Raw genomic sequence first — 24,983 nt, forward strand, 5'->3', positions numbered from 1 at the left:
TTGGGTAGATTTAAGACAGAGGTAAATAAGTGTTTGATTAAGAAGGGAATCAGGGTTAGAGGGAGAAGACAGAAATGGGGCTAAAAAGGATAGTAAATCAATAGTGGTGGAATGGCAAGCAGACTTGATGGGCCAAGTGGTCTAATTCCACTCCAATGCCTTCTGGTCTGATGTCTCAATTTTTTCACCTTGTATTACAAAGGGGCAGTCTTCTCTGAAATCTTTATCCTTTCCACCCTCTGCAAGCACTGCATGGCAGGAAGTAATTTCCAACAGACAATAAATTGATTGACTTTTATGTCTCTCTTTGTTTGAAGTCCCTCCTCAGTCAGAGTTATCTTTAAACCCTTATCCACTCTGTGCTCCAGTTGATGGTAGTCATTGCCTTTTTAAATAACCTGTGGATGGTGCCTTTAAGTTTGAATTCTGCTGATGCTCTCTAGTTAAGCTAGTGTCACTCCCATTGGTTTATTTAAAAGAGCTCTCTCAGGAGGAGGAGCTTAGTACACAGTCACCTGCTCCAAAAGGCAAGCAGATTGAAGACCAATCAGAAGACACCCTGACTGACTCACAAAGTATATAGGCAGTTTTTTTTAAATTATATTCACCCAGATTTTTACACAAAATGTCACCAAGGAAGGTTATAGCAGCCCCTGGGACCAGAGGTTCCAAAACATCTGGTGTGAGAGTTGTCTCGTCGAGGAGCCAATACATGAGTCTTACAGGTAGGGACCTGGGTTTTGATGGACTGCAGAAGTCATCCAGCCCCGTGGTTTCCACTTAATCTAAACTCTTCCACAGCAGAGGCTGCTGGTTTTTGAATCAGGAACAGTATCAGTGGAAGAGAAATGATTGATGTTTTTGGGTCCAAACTCCTCTTTAATACCTTGCTTTCAGTCTTGGCATTCACATCAACTCAAATTTCCATTAAACCCTTTGCCCCGCCCTGTCTTTCTCTCTTTTTCTGTGTCCTTTCCTCCAATTCTCCACCCCTTCCCTTCTATCAGAGTGCCCTTCTATCAGAGTGCCCTTCCTGCCCCCCTTCCCATCTATTGAAGTGCCCTTCCTGCCCCCCTACCTGTCTATCGGAGTGCCCTTCCTGCCCCCCCCTTCCCGTCTATCGGAGTGCCCTTCCTGCCCCTCCTTCCCGTCTATCGAAGTGCCGTTCCTGCCCCCACCTTCCCGTCTATCGGAGTGCCCTTCCTGCCCCCCCTTCCCGTCTATCGGAGTGCCCTTCCTGCCCCCCCTTCCCGTCTATGGGAGTGCCCTTACTGCCCCCCCTTCCCGTCTATGGGAGTGCCCTTCCTGACCCCCCTTCCCGTCTATGGGAGTGCCCTTCCTGCCCCCCCTTCCCGTCTATCGAAGTGCCCTTCCTTCCCGTCTATCGGAGTGCCCTTACTGCCCCCCCTTCCCGTCTATCGGAGTGGCCTTCCTGCCCCTCCCTTCCCTTGTGCCTTTCCTGCCCCCTTCCCTTCTATCGGAGTGCCCTTCCTGCCCCCTCCTTCCCCCCCTTCCCTTCTATCGGAGTGCCCTTCCTGGCACCCCCTCCTTTCTATCGGAGCTCCCTTCCCGTCCCCCCCTTCCCTTGTGCCTTTCCCGCCCCCCCTTCCCTTGTATCGGAGCGCCCTTCCCGCCCCCCCCTTCCCTTGTATCGGAGCGCCCTTCCCGCCCCCCCCTTCCCTTGTATCGGAGCGCCCTTCCCGCCCCCCCCTTCCCTTGTATCGGAGCGCCCTTCCCGCCCCCCCCTTCCCTTGTATCGGAGCGCCCTTCCCGCCCCCCCCTTCCCTTGTATCGGAGCGCCCTTCCCGCCCCCCCCTTCCCTTGTATCGGAGCGCCCTTCCCGCCCCCCCCTTCCCTTGTATCGGAGCGCCCTTCCCGCCCCCCCCTTCCCTTGTATCGGAGCGCCCTTCCCGCCCCCCCCTTCCCTTGTATCGGAGCGTCCTTCCCGCCCCCCCCTCCCTTGTATCGCAGCGCCCCTCCCTTGTATCGCAGCGCCCCTCCCTTGTATCGCAGCGCCCCTCCCTTGTATCGCAGCGCCCCTCCCTTGTATCGCAGCGCCCCTCCCTTGTATCGCAGCGCCCCTCCCTTGTATCGCAGCGCCCCTCCCTTGTATCGCAGCGCCCCTCCCTTGTATCGCAGCGCCCCTCCCTTGTATCGCAGCGCCCCTCCCTTGTATCGCAGCGCCCCTCCCTTGTATCGCAGCGCCCCTCCCTTGTATCGCAGCGCCCCTCCCTTGTATCGCAGCGCCCCTCCCTTGTATCGCAGCGCCCCTCCCTTGTATCGCAGCGCCCCTCCCTTGTATCGCAGCGCCCCTCCCTTGTATCGCAGCGCCCCTCCCTTGTATCGCAGCGCCCCTCCCTTGTATCGCAGCGCCCCTCCCTTGTATCGCAGCGCCCCTCCCTTGTATCGCAGCGCCCCTCCCTTGTATCGCAGCGCCCCTCCCTTGTATCGCAGCGCCCCTCCCTTGTATCGCAGCGCCCCTCCCTTGTATCGCAGCGCCCCTCCCTTGTATCGCAGCGCCCCTCCCTTGTATCGCAGCGCCCCTCCCTTGTATCGCAGCGCCCCTCCCTTGTATCGCAGCGCCCCTCCCTTGTATCGCAGCGCCCCTCCCTTGTATCGCAGCGCCCCTCCCTTGTATCGCAGCGCCCCTCCCTTGTATCGCAGCGCCCCTCCCTTGTATCGCAGCGCCCCTCCCTTGTATCGCAGCGCCCCTCCCTTGTATCGCAGCGCCCCTCCCTTGTATCGCAGCGCCCCTCCCTTGTATCGCAGCGCCCCTCCCTTGTATCGCAGCGCCCCTCCCTTGTATCGCAGCGCCCCTCCCTTGTATCGCAGCGCCCCTCCCTTGTATCGCAGCGCCCCTCCCTTGTATCGCAGCGCCCCTCCCTTGTATCGCAGCGCCCCTCCCTTGTATCGCAGCGCCCCTCCCTTGTATCGCAGCGCCCCTCCCTTGTATCGCAGCGCCCCTCCCTTGTATCGCAGCGCCCCTCCCTTGTATCGCAGCGCCCCTCCCTTGTATCGCAGCGCCCCTCCCTTGTATCGCAGCGCCCCTCCCTTGTATCGCAGCGCCCCTCCCTTGTATCGCAGCGCCCCTCCCTTGTATCGCAGCGCCCCTCCCTTGTATCGCAGCGCCCCTCCCTTGTATCGCAGCGCCCCTCCCTTGTATCGCAGCGCCCCTCCCTTGTATCGCAGCGCCCCTCCCTTGTATCGCAGCGCCCCTCCCTTGTATCGCAGCGCCCCTCCCTTGTATCGCAGCGCCCCTCCCTTGTATCGCAGCGCCCCTCCCTTGTATCGCAGCGCCCCTCCCTTGTATCGCAGCGCCCCTCCCTTGTATCGCAGCGCCCCTCCCTTGTATCGCAGCGCCCCTCCCTTGTATCGCAGCGCCCCTCCCTTGTATCGCAGCGCCCCTCCCTTGTATCGCAGCGCCCCTCCCTTGTATCGCAGCGCCCCTCCCTTGTATCGCAGCGCCCCTCCCTTGTATCGCAGCGCCCCTCCCTTGTATCGCAGCGCCCCTCCCTTGTATCGCAGCGCCCCTCCCTTGTATCGCAGCGCCCCTCCCTTGTATCGCAGCGCCCCTCCCTTGTATCGCAGCGCCCCTCCCTTGTATCGCAGCGCCCCTCCCTTGTATCGCAGCGCCCCTCCCTTGTATCGCAGCGCCCCTCCCTTGTATCGCAGCGCCCCTCCCTTGTATCGCAGCGCCCCTCCCTTGTATCGCAGCGCCCCTCCCTTGTATCGCAGCGCCCCTCCCTTGTATCGCAGCGCCCCTCCCTTGTATCGCAGCGCCCCTCCCTTGTATCGCAGCGCCCCTCCCTTGTATCGCAGCGCCCCTCCCTTGTATCGCAGCGCCCCTCCCTTGTATCGCAGCGCCCCTCCCTTGTATCGCAGCGCCCCTCCCTTGTATCGCAGCGCCCCTCCCTTGTATCGCAGCGCCCCTCCCTTGTATCGCAGCGCCCCTCCCTTGTATCGCAGCGCCCCTCCCTTGTATCGCAGCGCCCCTCCCTTGTATCGCAGCGCCCCTCCCTTGTATCGCAGCGCCCCTCCCTTGTATCGCAGCGCCCCTCCCTTGTATCGCAGCGCCCCTCCCTTGTATCGCAGCGCCCCTCCCTTGTATCGCAGCGCCCCTCCCTTGTATCGCAGCGCCCCTCCCTTGTATCGCAGCGCCCCTCCCTTGTATCGCAGCGCCCCTCCCTTGTATCGCAGCGCCCCTCCCTTGTATCGCAGCGCCCCTCCCTTGTATCGCAGCGCCCCTCCCTTGTATCGCAGCGCCCCTCCCTTGTATCGCAGCGCCCCTCCCTTGTATCGCAGCGCCCCTCCCTTGTATCGCAGCGCCCCTCCCTTGTATCGCAGCGCCCCTCCCTTGTATCGCAGCGCCCCTCCCTTGTATCGCAGCGCCCCTCCCTTGTATCGCAGCGCCCCTCCCTTGTATCGCAGCGCCCCTCCCTTGTATCGCAGCGCCCCTCCCTTGTATCGCAGCGCCCCTCCCTTGTATCGCAGCGCCCCTCCCTTGTATCGCAGCGCCCCTCCCTTGTATCGCAGCGCCCCTCCCTTGTATCGCAGCGCCCCTCCCTTGTATCGCAGCGCCCCTCCCTTGTATCGCAGCGCCCCTCCCTTGTATCGCAGCGCCCCTCCCTTGTATCGCAGCGCCCCTCCCTTGTATCGCAGCGCCCCTCCCTTGTATCGCAGCGCCCCTCCCTTGTATCGCAGCGCCCCTCCCTTGTATCGCAGCGCCCCTCCCTTGTATCGCAGCGCCCCTCCCTTGTATCGCAGCGCCCCTCCCTTGTATCGCAGCGCCCCTCCCTTGTATCGCAGCGCCCCTCCCTTGTATCGCAGCGCCCCTCCCTTGTATCGCAGCGCCCCTCCCTTGTATCGCAGCGCCCCTCCCTTGTATCGCAGCGCCCCTCCCTTGTATCGCAGCGCCCCTCCCTTGTATCGCAGCGCCCCTCCCTTGTATCGCAGCGCCCCTCCCTTGTATCGCAGCGCCCCTCCCTTGTATCGCAGCGCCCCTCCCTTGTATCGCAGCGCCCCTCCCTTGTATCGCAGCGCCCCTCCCTTGTATCGCAGCGCCCCTCCCTTGTATCGCAGCGCCCCTCCCTTGTATCGCAGCGCCCCTCCCTTGTATCGCAGCGCCCCTCCCTTGTATCGCAGCGCCCCTCCCTTGTATCGCAGCGCCCCTCCCTTGTATCGCAGCGCCCCTCCCTTGTATCGCAGCGCCCCTCCCTTGTATCGCAGCGCCCCTCCCTTGTATCGCAGCGCCCCTCCCTTGTATCGCAGCGCCCCTCCCTTGTATCGCAGCGCCCCTCCCTTGTATCGCAGCGCCCCTCCCTTGTATCGCAGCGCCCCTCCCTTGTATCGCAGCGCCCCTCCCTTGTATCGCAGCGCCCCTCCCTTGTATCGCAGCGCCCCTCCCTTGTATCGCAGCGCCCCTCCCTTGTATCGCAGCGCCCCTCCCTTGTATCGCAGCGCCCCTCCCTTGTATCGCAGCGCCCCTCCCTTGTATCGCAGCGCCCCTCCCTTGTATCGCAGCGCCCCTCCCTTGTATCGCAGCGCCCCTCCCTTGTATCGCAGCGCCCCTCCCTTGTATCGCAGCGCCCCTCCCTTGTATCGCAGCGCCCCTCCCTTGTATCGCAGCGCCCCTCCCTTGTATCGCAGCGCCCCTCCCTTGTATCGCAGCGCCCCTCCCTTGTATCGCAGCGCCCCTCCCTTGTATCGCAGCGCCCCTCCCTTGTATCGCAGCGCCCCTCCCTTGTATCGCAGCGCCCCTCCCTTGTATCGCAGCGCCCCTCCCTTGTATCGCAGCGCCCCTCCCTTGTATCGCAGCGCCCCTCCCTTGTATCGCAGCGCCCCTCCCTTGTATCGCAGCGCCCCTCCCTTGTATCGCAGCGCCCCTCCCTTGTATCGCAGCGCCCCTCCCTTGTATCGCAGCGCCCCCTCCCTTGTATCGCAGCGCCCCTCCCTTGTATCGCAGCGCCCCTCCCTTGTATCGCAGCGCCCCTCCCTTGTATCGCAGCGCCCCTCCCTTGTATCGCAGCGCCCCTCCCTTGTATCGCAGCGCCCCTCCCTTGTATCGCAGCGCCCCTCCCTTGTATCGCAGCGCCCCTCCCTCCTATCGCAGCGCCCCTCCCTCCTATCGCAGCGCCCCTCCCTCCTATCGCAGCGCCCCTCCCTCCTATCGCAGCGCCCCTCCCTCCTATCGCAGCGCCCCTCCCTCCTATCGCAGCGCCCCTCCCTTCTATCGCAGCGCCCCCCCTTCTATCGCAGCGCCCCCCCTTCTATCGCAGCGCCCCCCTTCTATCGCAGCGCCCCCCTTCTATCGCAGCGCCCCCCTTCTATCGCAGCGCCCCCCCTTCTATCGCAGCGCCCCCCCTTCTATCGCAGCGCCCCCCCCCTTCTATCGCAGCGCCCCCCCTTCTATCGCAGCGCCCCCCCTTCTATCGCAGCGCCCCCCCTTCTATCGCAGCGCCCCCCCCTTCTATCGCAGCGCCCCCCTCGCCCTTCTATCGCAGCGCCCCCCCCTTCTATCGCAGCGCCCCCCCTTCTATCGCAGCGCCCCCCCTTCTATCGCAGCGCCCCCCCTTCTATCGCAGCGCCCCCCCTTCTATCGCAGCGCCCCCCCCTTCTATCGCAGCGCCCCCCCTTCTATCGCAGCGCCCCCCCCTTCTATCGCAGCGCCCCCCCTTCTATCGCAGCGCCCCCCCCTTCTATCGCAGCGCCCCCCCCTTCTATCGCAGCGCCCCCCCCTTCTATCGCAGCGCCCCCCCCTTCTATCGCAGCGCCCCCCCTTCTATCGCAGCGCCCCCCCCTTCTATCGCAGCGCCCCCCCCTTCTATCGCAGCGCCCCCCCCTTCTATCGCAGCGCCCCCCCCTTCTATCGCAGCGCCCCCACCCTTCTATCGCAGCGCCCCCCCCTTCTATCGCAGCGCCCCCCCTTCTATCGCAGCGCCCCCCCCTTCTATCGCAGCGCCCCCCCCTTCTATCGCAGCGCCCAGCCCCCCCTTCTATCGCAGCGCCCCCCCCTTCTATCGCAGCGCCCCCCCCTTCTATCGCAGCGCCCCCCCCTTCTATCGCAGCGCCCCCCCTTCTCGCAGCGCCCCCCCTTCTATCGCAGCGCCCCCCCTTCTATCGCAGCGCCCCCCCTTCTATCGCAGCGCCCCCCCCCCTTCTATCGCAGCGCCCCCCCCTTCTATCGCAGCGCCCCCCCCTTCTATCGCAGCGCCCCCCCTTCTATCGCAGCGCCCCCCCCCTTCTATTCGCAGCGCCCCCCCTTCTATCGCAGCGCCCCCCCTTCTATCGCAGCGACCCCCCCTTCTATCGCAGCGCCCCCCCTTCTATCGCAGCGCCCCCCCCCTTCTATCGCAGCGCCCCCCCTTCTATCGCAGCGCCCCCCCTTCTATCGCAGCGCCCCCCCTTCTATCGCAGCGCCCCCCCCCTTCTATCGCAGCGCCCCCCCCTTCTATCGCAGCGCCCCCCCCTTCTATCGCAGCGCCCCCCCCTTCTATCGCAGCGCCCCCCCCTTCTATCGCAGCGCCCCCCCCTTCTATCGCAGCGCCCCCCCCTTCTATCGCAGCGCCCCCCCCTTCTATCGCAGCTCCCCCCCCTTCTATCGCAGCGCCCTCTCCCGCCCCCCCATTACCTCAGCTTCTTTATATCCCACCTGTATTCACTTCTTACCTGTTAGACTGTGCTCCACCCCTGACCTACCTTTCCCTCCACCTTTTTATTCAGGTGCCCACTTGCTTGCACCTGATGCAGGCCCGGACCTGAACTGTTTAGTCCCCCTTTACTTGTGTTTGCTGCATGACCCGCTGAGTTTTTTCTAGCAGATTTTTGTTCTAGCTTCTACAGGTGGACCTGATTATATTGGAAACACCTGGGAGTAATGCTGTCAAAACAAATGTGTATTGACATGGTTGCTAAAAGCCAAGCAGCTACTCTTTGTGCAGTGGTGTCTGATAGCTCTTTTCATCAGGTTTTATAGAACAAGAACCTATTGTACAGAGAACATATGGTTACCAAATATGAAGAATATAAGTACATTTCCAAAAATAAAACAATGATAAACCCCTTCCCTGTGCAATTTTGTCAGAATGACAAAAAAGAACTCTAATCCCTTGTTTTAAAAAAACTTGGTATGTTTGGACATAAAATTAAATGTATTGTAGTTCTGCATAATCTAGAAAAACATTACTAACAGAAGGAACAACCTTCCACAAATAAATGCATTCAATTGTTTCTGATCTGGTCACCCTGATATTTTTTTGTTTTTTTTTAGTATTCATTGTCTTGATACCATTTGTAGATTGGTTGTCCATGAATTAGTTTTGGCCTCAATAGCAGCTCAGCTATACTTTCTGCTTTAGAAACTTGCTGTCTGTCTTAAATTGGCTCACTCATAAACAAGTTTAACCTGATTGTCTATGACCTAAGCTACCTCTTTTACCTTTTGAATACAGTGATGTTGAAGTACTAGAAAAATTACTTCAGTCTGCAACAAGATAACTTTTCCTGCAGTTGCTTCATTAAGAGCAGTAAGTGCTGTATCCTCTTCCAACTTTGAGTTGGAGCTAAGTAACTGGTTCTGATTCCCATGAAGTGTGGTCGGTCATTGCATTGCTCATCCTCCCCCTGCCTGTCCTCCCTCTCTCTACCACTTCTGTAGAACCATAGAATGCAGTAACAGACTCTTCAGTCCATCTAGTCTCTGCCATTGCTATTATTCTACCTAGTCATTGACTTGAATCTGGACCATTATACCTCCCATCCATTCACCTGTCTGAATCAAGCCCACTTCATCTGGCAACTCATTCCATACACTATGCATGAAGAAGCTCCCCTTAAATATTGCACCTTTCACCTTTAATCCATGTTCGTCTCAGTGGAAAAAGCCTGCTTGCATTCACTCTATCAGTATGCCTCATAATTTTGTATACTTCTATTGAATCTCCCACATTCTCTGATGCTCCAGGGAATAAAGTTCTAAAGTTTAACCTTCCCTCTAATTCAGCTCCTCAAGTCCTGGCAACATCCTTGTAAATCTTCTGTGTAGTTTTTCTTATTTTTAATTTTTTTATATATATGTGTCTTCTTGCTTGGCTTCGCGGATGAAGATTTATGGAGGGGGTAAAAGTCCACGTCAGCTGCAGGCTCGTTTGTGGCTGACAAGTCCGATGCGGGACAGGCAGACACGGTTGCAGCGGTTGCAGGTTGGGGTTGGGTGTTGGGTTTTTCCTCCTTTGCCTTTTGTCAGTGAGGTGGGCTCTGCGGTCTTATATATGTACAGGCACAGAGGAATCACAATGTATACTAGAATAAAAGTGAACATCGCAACTAATGTTAAACAAACAGAATTCAATATTGTATCTTCCTGCAGAAAAAAAACTAACTTATCCTAAATCTATAACCCCCAAATTAAAAAAGAGAAAAAGCTGCTGGGACACCTTAAGCCTCCAAAAGGGTAACAGTAAGCTGGTGAATTGGATTATTTGTAGATAAGTTCAGGAAGAGATTATAAATGCTTCTTATGTTGTATACAAAATAGTAATGTTTAATATTCATTAAACATTAAAATATTCATAAAATTGTGCCACATTTTATCAAACTTAACTTCAGTTTTCAAAACATTACATCTAATCTTTGAAGTTCAAGCATAAGGTTTGGGTGTCCATTGTGTCTAACTGGGAAGGATAGAGCTCTTCCATCTTTGGAAAATAGATCTAGCTATGACATGGCAAATCTGTTCTCTATATCCACATCAGATAAAGCTGTAATGGAATGGGGTTGAATAGTAACCAGGAAAATGCATTAAAATTTCCTTCCAATAGTGATCAAATGTGGAACAAGACCAAATATATGAAATAAGGAAGCAACCCCATTATGATATCTATCACGTACAGGTTGATGGTAGGAAAAATCTTAGCTAATTTATCTTTGGATAAATGTACTCTACGTACTATCTAGAAGTTAATAAGCGAATGACCTGCACAAATGAAAGAGGAATGGACCCATTTTTAAACACTTGCTCTACATCCTAGGAAAGAATAGTTTGTAAGTCGCTCTCCCCAAACACTCTTAATTTTATTCATAGAAACACAACATAATTTTAAAAATTAGTCCATAAATGAATCTTATCAAACCCTTTTGACAAGGATTTAACAAAAAAAATCAATGCAATTACTATCATGGGAGAACAGTAAAGTAGTAACCCCTGTATTCTTTCAATCTCATTGATATATTTCCTATAGTTAAGTGACTAAAAACTGCACAAAAGACTCCAAATTTGGCCTCCTCAATATTTGGACAACTTGACCATAACACACCAGCCCCTTGATTCTTCGGTTCCAGTGCTGCTGCTGGGCTTTCATGTTCTCTTCCTCTGGGTATTGGCAGGCAACGTGGATGCAGTCAGACTCCAGTGCTTTCTTTGATTTCTTTCCAGGGATGAGACGAAGAACTAGCAACATGCTGATCCACTCTCGGTATAAACGCCCTCCCATTCTACGAATGGTGGTTATGGCCTTGGAGAAAAGCAGCGATCGCAAAGGCACTTCTGTACCAGCCATAAAGAGCTACATTCTCTCCACTTACCCAACAATGAGTCCTGTCCTCCTCAAGGCCAACCTGAAGAAAGCCTTGACCATTGGCCTCGAGAAAGGCATCCTCGTCAGACCTGCCAACTCAAAAGCAACTGGAGCAACTGGTAGATTCAAAGTAAGTGTGTCCTCTGCAACTGTTAGTCTTCACTTTCATTGGTGACACTAATTTCTCTTGTTAAGTGAATAGAACTTTACAGGGTGCCTCTTCTTGTGTTGAAAAGTTTGTTCACTATGATGGTGAATGCCCTTCATCTTGGCTTGCAGTAATAGAAATGCTTGTTATCTAATTATCATCCTATTTGCTTCAATCCAGTTGAGTTCCCAAGTATATTTCCCATTAATTTTAGTTGTGTCTTGATACAACTTTCCACATTGATTTTTGGACCTTCTGATATTTCTGACATATATCCAATATTTGGATGATATTGACCGGGGTGGGGGGGGGGGGGGGGGGGGGGGTGGGGGAGGGGAGAGACTCATAGTACAAAGAGCTTGGACGGGGAGCAATTCAAGTGACCAAGAGAGCTTCCTCAATCAGTATATTGTGGAGTTAAACAAGAAAATCTACAGATGCTGGGATCCAGTGGAGTAAACAAGTGCTGGCAAAACTCAACAGGTTATGCCACATCATTGGGAAGCAAAGGGGTACCAAGACCTTCATCAGGAGTGGAGAGGGGGGAATTAGGAAGGACATTCTAGTAGTCAAACACTTCCATTGGCACACTGTCATGTATGTCCATGGCCATGTACACTGCCAAATAAAAACCACCCACAAATTGGAGGAACAACTTGGCATTCTGCAACAAGATGGCATCAATATTGACTTCTCCAATTTCCATTAACCCTCTCCCCCAGTCTATCTTTCCCTATCCCTCTGTGCCCTACAGCTCACCACTCCCTTCCCTATCAGTGAATTACCCTTGGCTCTCTCCTCCCATCACTTCTCAGCTTCTTTCTTTTCTACCCTCTCACCTGTATCCACTGATTATCTCTAAGCCTGTGCTCCTCCTCCTTCCCCTCTCCCCCACCTTTTTATTCAAGAACCTGCCTATTTTTCTAGACTCCTGGTGAAGGGTCCAAGTCCGAAACATAGGCCACCCTTCACTTCCTTTGTTGTGTGACCTACTGAGTTTCTTCAGCTCGTGTGTGTGCACAGCAAAATACTGAGGGCCTTGCTGGAGATGGTCCAACACTGAACCTCCCCTTGAAGTGATACTGGGGGAGCACTGTGGGTCTGATGACAAGTCCAGTGATCAGTTTAAAAATCTTTCTGGAGATGGATGGGACTGATCCACAAGCCCTTAATTGAGACAAAGGTGATTCTTGGAGCAATTAGGGAGGAGGTTGATTGGGAGAGTATGTTTGCAAGTGAGGAGATGAAGGAAAACTGTATGTTTCTGAAGGTGAGACAGCGAGAGCAGGTACTGCATGTTCCTTTCAGAGTGAAGAGTCAGTTTAGGGATTCCCTGAAAGGGATTGATGGGGATATGAAGGTTCTGGACTGGAAAAAAAGGCTGTCAGATTTGAGCAGTCTGGAGGCACAAGATGGAAATCAGGAGGGTAAATAGAGGACATGCAATGGAGCTGGTGGTTAGGATTAAGGGGAATCACAAGGCTCCACAGGTGTATAGAGGGAGAGGGAAGAGTCCCATTAAAGATCAACAAGGGCTGACTTTGTGTGGAGTTACAGGAAAAGGGTGAGGGTTTCAGTACACACCTCAGTCTTCACTGTTGAGGAGATTCTGGAAGCCAAGGAATTGGAGGAAACTAGTGGGGAGATGCTGCTCCATGTTGGAATGACCAGGTGGGAGGTCTCAGCAACCATGAGGTGCATTGAAATGGACAAGTCCCCGGGGCCCAACTTGTGAGAAGCTGGGGAAGAAATTGCAGACGGCCTCACTGAAATATTTGCATTGCCTTTGTCCTCTGGCGAAGTGGCAGAAGAGTGGAGGGGAACTAATGTTGGGCTGTTCTTTAAAAAAAGGGGGGAAATGAATAAGTTGGGGAACTGAAGGTCAGTGCTGGGAAAATTGCTGGAAGGGATTCTGAGGGCAGGCTATACCAGCACTTGTGGATGGAGTCTGCATAGGTGCATGTGTGGAAGATGGTATTTCATGAATCTGATAGTTTATTGAAGAGGATTGATGAGGGCATTATGCTGGATATTGTCCAACTGGACTTTAGCAAGGCCTTTGACACAGTCTCACATGGCAGATTAGTCTGGAAGGTAAATCACATGGGATCCAAGGTGACCTGGTTTGTTGGATTTGAAACTGGCTGAAGATAGTTGAGGAAGGATGGTGCTCTGATTGAATCCTATGTCCAATGGTGTGCTGCAGGAGTTGGTACTGGTGTTTGCCATCCAAATGTTGATGTATATGACAATGTAGTTAACTTGATTAATGCATTTGTAGATAGCACCAGATTTGGTGGTGCAGTTTGGAAGAATGTCTGTTTACAAAAGAATCTGGATCAGTTGGGGAGGTGGGCCAAAGAGTGGTAAATGGAATTTACCTCTGACAATTGTGAGGTGCTGCTCTTTGCTAAGCTAAACCATGGTAGAGTGGTGTTGGTCAGAAAAGGTATACAGGTGCATAATTCATTGAATGTGGCAGTGCTTGTGGATCAGGTGGTAAAGAATGTGTTTAGCACACAGGCCTTCATTGGGCAAGGTATCAATTACAAAAGTTGGGATCTCAAGATTCAGTGGGTGAGACCATATTTTGTGTACTAGGTGCATTCCGGCTGTTCAGCTATAGGAAATGCCAAGAAACTGGAAGGGGTGCAGAGGATATTCACCAGGTTGTTGCTGGGACTAGAGGGCTGAAGTTTTAAGTGAATTAATAATATTGTGATCAGTACTGATGATGGAAGCTGATTATGGCCTATTAAATGTGTGCTCTCTAATTTGAAACGTGGTGAAAGGGAAGGAAGCCTCTGTCCTTGTTGTAGTTACAACTGTTCAGGCTGCATTCTGTCAACTGTCACGGTTTGTGAGAGAGATTAGGCAGGGAATGAACCAATAAATGGCTGCAAGCCTTGAGCCCCACTGCTGGGATATCCCATGACCTTGCAGTGGAATTATGACCCCGGTATGGAGAAGAGTTAACCAATGAGTGACATTGGTGAAAGAACATAGAACAATCCAGCACATTAGATGGCCTTTCTCCACAACAATTATCTAATTCTACTGCGTCAGGTGCTCCTGACGCAGCCTCCTCTGCAACAAGGAAACTGTACACAGACTGGGGGATCATTTTGTTGAGTACCTTTGTTCTTACCGATCCATCAGCAAAGACTTCCCAGAGTAAAACACATCATTATCAAGTGACGTGTCTCTCCATAGTCTCCTGCTCTGCCAAACTGAGACTATTCGCAAATTGGAGGAACAACTAATATTCTGTCTGGTTGCCCTCCAACCCAGTTGGCATTAACATTGACTTCTCTGGCTTCATTAGGCTCCTCCTTGAGTCTGTCTCCTCTAGCTCCCCAGCTCTTCCCTCTCAATTCAAAGAGCTACATTTCCCTTATCGCATTCCAGCTGCTGCCTGTACCCTCCCACTTGCATCCTTGGCTCCACCCCCCCCCCCCTCCACTACTGCATTCATGCACCTGCCTGTGTTTTTTGCTCATACCTTGTTGAAGGGCTTCTGCCTGAAATGTTGCATACACTGCCACAAAGAATGCTGTGTGACTTGCGTTTCTCCAGCATTTTTGTATTAAACCACAACACTTGGACCATTCCCAACCTCACACCTATAACCCTCTAGTTTTTTTTTCAAACATCCATATGCCCATAGTCTTTTGAAGGGCCCTATTGTGGCAGCCTTCACCATCACCCCAGCCCATGCATTCCAGACATCCACTGTTTTTTTTTTAAAAAAAAGTCTCCCTGAAACTTTCCTCCACTCACCTTTAATGGACAGCCTGGTACTTGCTGTTGTTGCCTCAGGAAAAAGGTGCTGGCTCTCCACCCTATCTACTCCTCTCATAATCTTCTGCACCTCTAATAAGTCGCTTCTCTTGCTCCAAAGAGAATAGCCCTGGCTCTTTCAATCTTGCTACATCTTAAATGTTTTCCAATCCAGGCAACATTGTGGTAAATCTCTTCTGGTCCCTCTCCAATGCATCAACATCCTTCCTGCTGAACCCAATATGTGAAGTGTTTTATTGAGCTGCAACATTACCTTATGACTCTTCAACTTAATCCCCTGACTAATGAAGGCCAAAACTCCACACACCTTCTTGACCACCCAATCAACGTGCATGGCAAACTGGAGGGATCTCTTTGTTCTGCCACACTTAAGAATTCTTCCATTAACCATGTATTCTGCATCACTTCACACTTCCATCTCTCTTCTTTTCCGAACCCTGCATCACATCTATATCCAGTTGTAACCTATGGCAACCTACACCTGACCACAACAATTCCAACCTTCTTGTCATCTAGAAACTTACTACCCCAACACTCTACTTAAATCATCCTGGTCACATAAAAATCACAAAGAGCAGTGGTCCCAGACAAATCCCACCAGAACTCCACCAGTCACTGACCTCCAGGCAGAATATGTTCCATCTACTACCATCCTCTGCCTTCTGCAGGTAACCCAATTCTGAATCCAATTAGCCAAGGTTCCATGGATTCCATGCCTCAAGATCATGCTGGACCATGATGTTATGTGATCTCCAGTCAAAAATACTTTAAGGCTTTTGACCTGAAGTGTTGCCTTGGAATGAGAATTCATTTGATTAACACTGAATTTCCTTTCCACTGCTCTTGTTTGAACTTCCATTACTTGGTTCTGCAATTGACTCTTGTCTTGGACGACATACATGCTTATTCTGTTTCATTGAGGTGGTGCCTTGCTGGCTTGTCTTTCATTGAGTAAGAAATAAAAGCATGTGAAGGCCATTTAGTCTCTCTTGTCTACTCTGCCATTATAGAAGATTATTCCCATGATATCCTAAATACGAGTATGTGGCCAGGACTCTGGGGGAGGGGGGGGGAAAGAGGGAGAGAGAGGCCTGAACTATAGGGAGATGATGGGCAAGCTGGTGCTTTATTCCTTGGAACTCTGGAAGATGAGGGGTGATCTTGGAGGTGTATAGAATCATGAGGGGAATAGATCTTTTGCCTAGAGGACGTGAGTTTTGGGGGGGGGGTGAAATTTAACAGGAACTGGAGGAGTAACTTTTTTTATTTTTACACAGTAGGTGGTGGGTGTATGGAACTGGCTGGTGCAGGAGGAGGAGGAGGTTGTGGTTGTTGTAGGAGGTACGCTTGCAACATTTGAGAAAAATTTGGGTGGATAGATAGGATGGGTTTAGAGGGATATGGGCCAAACATAAGCAGATGGGATCAGTGTGGGTGAGACATTTGGTTGATATGGGCAAGTTGGGCTGAATGGTCAGTTTCCATGCTGTAGGACTCCAAAGATATTATGAATTTTCTCTTGAGTTGAAAACTCCAAGGATACCCCAATCTCTGAGTAAACTATTTCTTGGAGTGCATGGTTAATGTCAGGATTCTTAAACAGTGTGGACGAACAGATTTTGGAGTCCAGGCCCATCGATCTCTTAAGTTTGCACAGGTTGGTAGGTGGCTAAGGAGATGTATGGTGTTGGCATTTATTAGTCAGAGGATTTAGTTCAAGGCAACACAGTTAGCACAATGTTATTACAGCACCAGAGAACTGGGTTCAAATTCGGTGCTGTCTATAAGGAGTTGTATGTTCTCCCTGTATCTGCATGTGTCCTCCAACCTTTCAAAACTTACAGAAATTATGTTAATTGGAGTATTTGGGTGGTGTAGGCTTATAATCTCGAAGGGTCTGTTATCATGCTGTATGCTTAATTTTTTTAAAATTGATTTAAGAGCCATGAGGTATTGTTGCAGCTCTATAAAACTCTGGTTGGACCACACTTGGAGGACTACTTTAGTCTGGTCAGAAAGGTGGTCAAACAGGAAAGACTGTAGACACTGTAATTGTAATGCAATACAATACAGAAAGGTGCTAGAGAATCTCGGCAAGACCTGCAGCCCCAAATCATTGGTTACCCTTCACTTCCTGTGGACACTGTGTGGCCTGCTGAGTTTCTCCAGCAGCTTTGTGCATTGCAGGAAAGTAAATGCTTTGGAGAGGGTGCAAAAGAGATTTGCCAGGACGTTGCGTGGATTGGAGGACATGACAAGAATAAAGGTTGAGCAAGCTCGGGCTTTTCTCTTTAGAACTGTGAATGATGAGACGTGACTTCATAGAGTTGTAGAAGATTGAGGGGCTGAGGGTGTACAGCCAGAATTTTTATCCAGGGGTGACGATGGCAAATACCAGAGAAATCTGTTTAAGGTGACTGGAGGAGAGTTTAGGGCTAATGTCAGAGGTACAGCTTTCACGGGGTTGGGTGTCTGGAATGCATTGTGAGGGACAGTAGTAGAGGCTGGTTCAATAGGGATGTTCAAAACACTCTTGCATAGGCACATGGATGTGAGAAAAATGGAGGGTTGTGGGAGGGATTAATTGTTGTGGAGTCAGTTTACATGGGGCAGCATAACTATATGGGCTGAATGGCATGTACTCCTCGATTTCCTACATGCTCTGTTCTAGTCCTTAATGGTGACCATTCATTCTGAGACTGCTCCCTGGTTCTAGAAGTGCCAGCTAGGTTTGCTCTCCTTTGGCACTTGAAGCCACTATAGTAGATCAGTTTGCGTAGGAGGTAATTATTTGCTGAAGGATCCCCTTTGGCTCTTCCCTTTAACCCAAGCACCCAAGTGATCATCTTTCAGGAAGAGCAACTCCCAGAGGGTGGTCATTCAGTGTGGAGTTGGGGTAGTGGTGAGTCTTTGGAATACTTCTGTTGTGGAGGGTAAATCATTGGGGTTTTTAAAGTATGTGGATGAAATGAGAGTGAGGGTAGAGGAGGTCCAGAATAAATATTTTCCTTCAGTGCTCACTAGGCAAAGGGACCTTGGTCAATGTGCAGTCAGTGTACAACAGGCTAATCTGCTGGTGCATGTTAAGGTTAAGAAAGAGGAAGTGCTGGATATTCTTAATGAGTGACAAAGAGGTGTCTTAATTGAGGTATTTAAGATTAGAGGGATTGAATAGAGTGGACATCCAGCACCTTTTTCCTCGGGCAACAATAGCAAGTACCAGAGGACATCTGTTTAAAATGAGTAGAACAAAGTTCTGCAATGATATCGAAGGTGAGGGTTTTTTTTAAAGAGTAGTAGGTGCCTGAAATGCATTGCCTGGGTGGTGATGGAGGCTGGAACAATGGGGATGTTCAAAAGACTTGGAGGGGCACATGGACGTAAGGACAATGGAGAGTTGTGGGTGTGAGCTTGGGAAGGGTTAGATGGTTGTGGAGTATGTTTATGTAGGTCGGTACAACATAGCAGGCTGAAGTTCCTGTACTGCACTGAAATGCTCTGACCCTTTAAAAGATGGTGAATGGTGGTGGTGATGGTTGGGGGGGGCGGGGACTGAAATGGGTGCACAAAAAATTAGATGGCTTGGGTACATCTACCATGATCACCTTGAATGGTGGGGTGAATGAGGTTCAATGCCTTCATTAGCACCCATTTTGTTCTTGAGTTAACAATGCCTGACTGAATCTGGTGTTGGTGACACTGGTGAACACTGTCTACATGACTATCTGTACTCCAGCAGGAGTTTGGCTTGTGGTGAGTCCAGTCTTATTGAATGCTCTGAATCACCAGCAGTCCCTCCCCACCACCAATGCTCTTGCTATTTTGGAGCTTGTTAGATGAATTGCAGAAGATGGAAATGGGAGAGATGTCTCATGCTTTCTAAAGTCCACTGACTAACTATTCTTCCCTAGCTTGCAGCTAACATAAACGTGAAGAAATCCAATGAAAACTGCAATCCAAATCTTGGGACTGTGAAGGCAGATGATGAGACAGAAACTGGCAAAAGATCAGGTAATGATGTTCGGCGGCAAACCAGAAAATCTGCAGATGCTGGGGTTGAGTGTGCTGCAGGAAAGATGCTGAATTAAAAGGTGCAGAAAAAATTTACAAGGATGTTGCCAGGATTTGAGGAGCTGAGTAATAGGGAAAAGGTAACAAGTTAGGAGTTTATTCCCTGGAGCATCAGAGAATGGGGGATTTGATAGAGGTATACAAAATTGAGGTGTACAGATAGAGTAAATGCAAATGGATTTTTCCCCACTGAGGTTGAGACAAGACCAAGACATGGGTTAAGATTGAAAGGTGAAATGTTCAAAGAGAACATTGGGGGTAACTATGCTGGGAGTGTGGGAATGAGATGCCAGCAAAAGTGATGAATGTGGAGTCAATTTGGACATGCAAGAACAATTTGGATAGGAGGGGTATGCAGGGCTATGATCCAAGGCAGAATAAAAGTTCTGCACAGATTAAATGGGTCAAAGGGCCTGATTTTATGCTGTAGTCTTCTATGGTTCTGTAGTACAGTACACACAAGTGCTGGAGAAGCTCAGCAGGTCATGCGGCCACAAGAAGCAATAGTGTTTTTACTTTGGGTAATAACCTTGATTCCTTCTGCTCATCTAAACTCTAACTCTTAAGATAATTGTTCAATATTTTGCTGGCTTGGACCTTACTCCATGTTACTGGATTGGGCAAGTTTGCAAGTACTGCTGGGTCTGTTTCTCCTGTGATCCAATGGTTCTGTATCCTCACATCATTAGAATGGAGTAGAGGATGGATTGACTCTTTCAACAAACAATTTATACCTTATACTTTTGCATCCATTTGAAAGGACAATTATCCCAGGGCAAAATATACTGCAGGTCCCTGGGCTAGGTGTTGATCTGAATGAGGTACATAGTTCCCTGAAAGTGGCAACATGGGTAGGCAGGGTGGCATAGGCAAGGATGCCATTCCTTCACTGGTAGGGGCATTAAGCATGGGTTGGGCATGTTGTACATAATGTGGCATAGGCTGCACTTGGAGAATCGTGCACCATTCTGGTTGACACATTGAATGAAGATTGTTAAATTGCACAAGGAGCAACAAAGATTTGAGAGGACGTCTGCAGAATTGGAGGACTCGAGTTGAGTAATGAATAGCTAGGGTCTGTTTATACAAGGTCTATAACTGGGGTTATAAATGACTAGCATTTCCCATCTATAAAGTTAGAGGGCAAAGGTTTGAGGGAAGACTAAGGAGCATCAAAGGGAATTGAGATTTTTTTCATAAATGGTACCCTTTGAAGAGTCTGTTAAAGGGTCCAAACCTGAAACATTGACATAGCAAGGACTTCCTAGACTCCCCAGTGGCCAAACACTTCAATTCAACACCCCATTGCCACTCTGTCTGTCTATGGCCTCGTGCACTGCCAAACTAAGGCCACCAACCAAAGGAGAAACAGCATCTTGCATTCTCTCGGCAGTCTCCAACCAGATAGTCTTAACATTGATCTCTACAATTTACGTTAACTCCTCCCCAGCCTCTTTCCCTATTGTCTAGTTTCCTCCAGCTCCCCAACCCTTCCCTTCCTTCTCCTATCAGATGCTACTCTTCTTCGCCCTCTGCCTTCTCCCTGTCAACTCTGCTTTTTTCTCTTCAACCCTCCCACCTGTATCATCACTTGCCTGTTGCACTGTCCTTCTAACCTCTTCCCCTAGCCCCCCCCACCCTTTGTTCAGTCATGTGCCTTTTTATTTCTTGTACCTGATAAACAGTCCAGGCATGAAATGTTGGTCACTCTCCTTCCTGTGGATGCTGTATGACCTGTCGAATTTCTCCAGCATGTTTGTGTATTGTATTGAAGCTCGAACTGACCACAGACCTTTGGCACTTTTCTGACACTCAGTTATTAATGTTCAAATTTGGGTCCATCCACTGGCAGAACTGGAGTGGCTTGATCTTGTACTCTTTGCAGCACAACACCTACTCAACACAATATGCACCATTGCAAACATTGACACTCACTAACACATTGTTTAGACATGCATACAGCACGGTAACAGGCCATTTTGGCCCACAAGTCTGTGCTTCCCAATTTATATGCCATTAACCTACACCCCAGTACATTTTGAATGGTGGGAGGAAACCAGAGCCCCTGGGGAAAACCCACACAAACACTGGTGAATGTGCAAAACTCCTTACAGACACCGTGGGATTCGAACCTTGGTCTGGTCCTGAATGCTGGACCTGTAAAGGTGTTGAGCTAACCGCTGTGCCAACTGTGCTGCCCAGTGTACTTTGTTGTACTCCAACTCAATATAACTTTTTGAACCTCCAAACTCCAAACCTTCTTGCAGAGGCCAAAAAGGTGAAAAAGTCCACAGAACTTTCAAAAGGAAAAGGAGCAGAAGCAGGCAAGGTAATTGAATTTTTATTACTCCTTTTGGGCAATGCTAGAGTTGAAATTACAAGGAGAGATTGAGCCAAGTTCTGCTGCTCATTGGTATCAATTGGGCTTCATGAGGGATGCCACCAGCCGCTACTGGAAGGATGTTTCACACTTCCTCCAATGCACCTGGTCCTCAATCCTCCATGAGAGGAATAGATCAGGAGAAGTCTTTTGCCCAGAGTAGGGGAGATGGTAATCAGAGGACATGGGTTTAAAGAACCTTTTTCTTTCTCACATACCACTTTAAGGAATCCCTATTCCATCAGTGCTCTGTGATTAGTAAGGGATTGCTTAAGGTGGTATGTGAGTGGGTGGAGAAGGTTGAGAATCACTGTTCTAGACCCAATTGTCACTGAAATATTTTGCTTGAGAAAAATTGTCATTGGCCCATTTCCTTTGGAGTTATGAAACCATGAACATAAGGAGTCAATTAGGTACAATTAAAACAGTAGTTTTCAAACTTTTTCTTACCACCCACATACCACCTTATGCAATCACAGAGCACCTATGGCATAGGGAATACTTAAAGTCGAAAGAAAAAGGTTGAGAAGCACTAGTTTAAAGTGAGGGGGGAGAGATTTAACAGGAATCTGAGGGGTAACTTTTTTTATTCGGGGGGTATATGGAATGGGCTGCTGGGAGTGGTGGCTGAGGCAGGTACAATTGCAATGGTGGATGGATACATGAACTGGAAAAAGATGTTAGTAAGCCTGCATACAAAGGCAGGAATCAAAAGTAAAACAAGTCTGTAGACACTCTAGTTGAAGTAAAGACAGTGTTGGAGCAACACAGCTGATCAAACAGTGTACTTTATATAAAAAAGGTAAAAATACATAGCAGATGTTTCAAGCTTGAGGCCTTCAAGGTATGATACCTTGATGAAGGGCTGAAGGCCAAAATGTCAGTTATGTATTTTTATCTTTGCTATATAAAGTACATTGTTTGACCAGCTGAGTTTCTCCAGCATTGTGTTTTTACAGGAATCAAAAGGTTGTGTGGTGGGGAAAAATGTTCTGAATTGAATGTGGTTGGTATGGGTTTAGAGGCAGGTGGGACAAGTGTGGATTGGACAGTTTGGTCAGCATGGGTAAGTTGGGCTGAAGGGCCTGTTTCCATGCTGAATGACCCTATAACTGCAGGGCATGCTGCAAGGTGGAGATTCTTTCATAGCACTTCATTTGTGGCAGCAGGAGCCTCTCAACTAAAGTCCATGAATGTCGGCTGGTGGGCAAGGGATGAGAGCTCAATGGGGTGGATGCTATGTGTTTCCACTGGTGGGAGTCTTGAAAGAGGGAATATGGTTACTAGGTGAGGGATGTATGCACAGAAACTTGAATAGATGGTAAATGTCTGGAATTTTCTGTGGAGGTTGTTTCATTGGAAGTCTTTTGAAGATCAAGAATGGAGGCTGTTGGATCTGAGGTGGAAGGCCTTGGGCAGATCAACATCAATCACATGGAACATTAAAATCATGTGATCATTAAAATGGTCAAGGAGGACACCAGACTCTCCCTTTATGCTACTGACAACATTCACTGGGAGTGCAGCTTCAAAGGGGCTCAAAGAATTATCAGAATTTTATTGTCATGAACAAGTCATGAAATGCAGTGTTTTGTGGCAGCATCACAGTGTAAACATTTCATACTATAACCATCTTATGACATTACCATAAAAATAAAAAAATAATAAAATATAAAAATAGTGCACAAAAAGTAAAGGCAATTCTTTGTTCATTGATAATTCAGGAATCTGATGGCAGCGGGGAAGAAGCTGTCCTTGTGCTGCTGAGTCCTCATCTTTAGGCCTCTGTACCTTTTTCCTGATGTTAGCAGAGTGAAGAGGGCATGGCCTGATTGGTGGGGGTCTTTGAGGATGGAGGCTGCATTTTTAAGACCTCGCTTCATGTAGATTCCCCCGATAGAATGAAGTCTGGTGCCTGTGATGTCGCAGGCCGAGTTAACAACCCTTGTCCTGATGGTTGGCACCTCAATATCAAGCAGTGTTGCATCCAACCAGAATGCTCTTCATGGTACATCTGTAGAATCTTCGGTGACACACCTAATCTCCTCGGACACCTCACAAAGTATCGCCACTGGTGAGCCGCCTTTGTGGTTGCATCAACATGGAGGCTCCAGGATAGATCCTCTGAGATGTTGACACCCAGGAATTTGAAGTTCTTCACCCTTTCCACTACTGAGCTCTCAATGAGGACTACATTGTGTTCCTCTGACTTCCTCCTGTAGTCCAAAATCATCTCCTTGGTTTTGCTGATGTTGAGCGTAAGGTTGTTGTCGTTACACCATTCAACGAGTTGGTCGATCTCCCTCCTGTACACTTCCTCATTGTCGTTTGTGATTATTGAGTATCTCTACCATAGGACCCATCTTCACCAAGAAGGAGGTAGAGGAGCATCTAACTTGGTGTGTGAGTTATCAGATTAATGAAAAGATGGAACATTTCTGCCTGAAGATCGGTGTCTAGTGATGCTCTGCCGGGATCCATTCTGGGACTCCTGCTCTTTGTGATATTTTATCAATGAAGAGGTGGTGGAATGGGTCAGTAAATTTGCAAATGGTAAAGATTAGAGAATTGGTGGATAATAGAGAAGGCTGTCACAACTTACAACAGAATATAGACAGAATGCAGAGTTTGGCAGGGAAGTGGCATATGGTGGTTAATTCAGGTGAGTATGAAGAGATACATTTTGAAAGGTCTAACTTGAAGGCAGAGTATGTGAATTATGGCAGGATTCATAAATGTGGAGGAAGCAGGATCTTGAGTTCCAGAGATCCCTCAAGGTTGCTGCACAAGTTGATAAGGTGGTTAAGATGTATGATGTGTTGACCTTCAGTCAGGGGATTGATTCAAGAGTCATGAGGAAATGTTGCATCTCTGTAGAACTCCGGTTAAACCACACATGGAGTATAGTATTCAGTTCTAGTCTCCTTATTGCAGGAAGAATATAAATGCTTTGGAGAGGGTATTGAGGTTTACCAGGACATTGCCTGGATTGGAAAACTTGTCTCTTTGGAACGACAAAAGATGAGGGTGACTTGGAGGTTTACAAGATTGAGGGGCTAAGAATAGACAGCTAGCACTTTTATCCTGGGGTTACGATGGCAAATATCTGAGGACATCTGTTTAAAGTGAGGGGAGGAAAGTTTGGGGAAGATTACAGAGGTATTCTTTTTTATACTCAGTGGAGGGTGTCTGGAATACATTTCCAGGTGTTTGTAGATGCTGGTACAATAGGGACATTCAAAATGTCATAAGACAATAAATTTCATGACTTGTTTATAACAAGTTCTGATTCTGAGATGGGCACAAGGATTCAAGAAAACTAGAGGGTTATGGATGTGCGGTAGGGATGGGTTAAATTGTTGAGTGAGTTTGTATAGGGTGGCATAAGACTGGGTGCTGTTCACACATTGTTCTCCTGACTGCAGGCACCAGGGAAAAGCCAATTGGCAGTCACCAAGAAGCTGCCCAAGAATCCTTCTGCAAAAACCTCAGAACCTGGAGGAAAGAATGAAATGAATAAAAGCCACGATCAGCCTTCGGGCACTGGGTCGGGCACTGAGGATAAGGTGAAGAAAAAAAAGGGTGAACTTTCAGATGCCCTGCCAAGTAAGACTCTGGACAGGCAACCTTCAGACCCTGTGCCAAAGAAAGTGGCAAAGCGCCAAGGCAAGAAAGGAGAAGTGAGCAAGAGGCAAAATGCAGATGAGTTTCAACCATCCACCAGCAAGGCTAGGCCCCGGAAAGGCTGCTAATACAAAGCAGAATGTTGGGCAGGCTGGGTCTGTTGAGCACAGCAGCAATTAAGTCCACAAAGGTACGGCAACTTGTGTGTAAAGTTGAATTGTATGAGATTTGTCTTTTTATATATTTCAATAAAGTTTAACCTGATATCTTCTGGATACTTTGATCACTTTGTAATATGTCCTGCCTTGGATAGATGCCAATGTCACTCCACCTTGCCCCACTAGTGAGGATGCAATGTTGGGCAGAGAAGTGACAGATGGAGTTCAAT

At 49.6% G+C, this 24,983-nt stretch overlaps 1 protein-coding gene across 2 annotated transcripts; it reads left to right on the top strand.

The window, feature by feature from the left end:
• The first annotated feature begins 542 nt into the window (after window positions 1–542).
• On the top strand, window positions 543–24,870 carry LOC138763171 (protein B4-like). Of its 2 annotated transcripts, none has more exons than XM_069936904.1 (5): window positions 543–725; window positions 10,430–10,701; window positions 18,432–18,531; window positions 20,859–20,920; window positions 24,397–24,870. In XM_069936904.1, exons 1-5 carry the CDS (start codon window positions 626–628, stop codon window positions 24,721–24,723), a joined length of 861 nt encoding a protein of 286 aa, XP_069793005.1. In that variant the 5' UTR covers window positions 543–625; the 3' UTR covers window positions 24,724–24,870. The 2 variants fall into 2 exon arrangements, with proteins under 2 accessions (XP_069793005.1, XP_069793006.1); XM_069936905.1 differs by lacking the exon at window positions 543–725 and adding an exon at window positions 8,443–8,522.
• The last annotated feature ends 113 nt before the right edge of the window (window positions 24,871–24,983 follow it).

The sequence above is a fragment of the Narcine bancroftii genome, chromosome 5, assembly GCF_036971445.1.
Source record: "Narcine bancroftii isolate sNarBan1 chromosome 5, sNarBan1.hap1, whole genome shotgun sequence".
Classification (NCBI taxonomy): Eukaryota; Metazoa; Chordata; class Chondrichthyes; order Torpediniformes; family Narcinidae; genus Narcine; species Narcine bancroftii.

Excerpts from the sequence above, each read along its gene's own strand:
- LOC138763171 (XM_069936904.1), top strand. The coding sequence starts at position 626 with ATGTCACCAAGGAAGGTTATAGCAGCCCCTGGGACCAGAGGTTCCAAA. Across the intron at positions 18,532-20,858 it reads AGAAACTGGCAAAAGATCAG|AGGCCAAAAAGGTGAAAAAG; the intron begins GTAATGATGTTC and ends ACCTTCTTGCAG. Across the intron at positions 20,921-24,396 it reads AAGGAGCAGAAGCAGGCAAG|GCACCAGGGAAAAGCCAATT; the intron begins GTAATTGAATTT and ends TCCTGACTGCAG.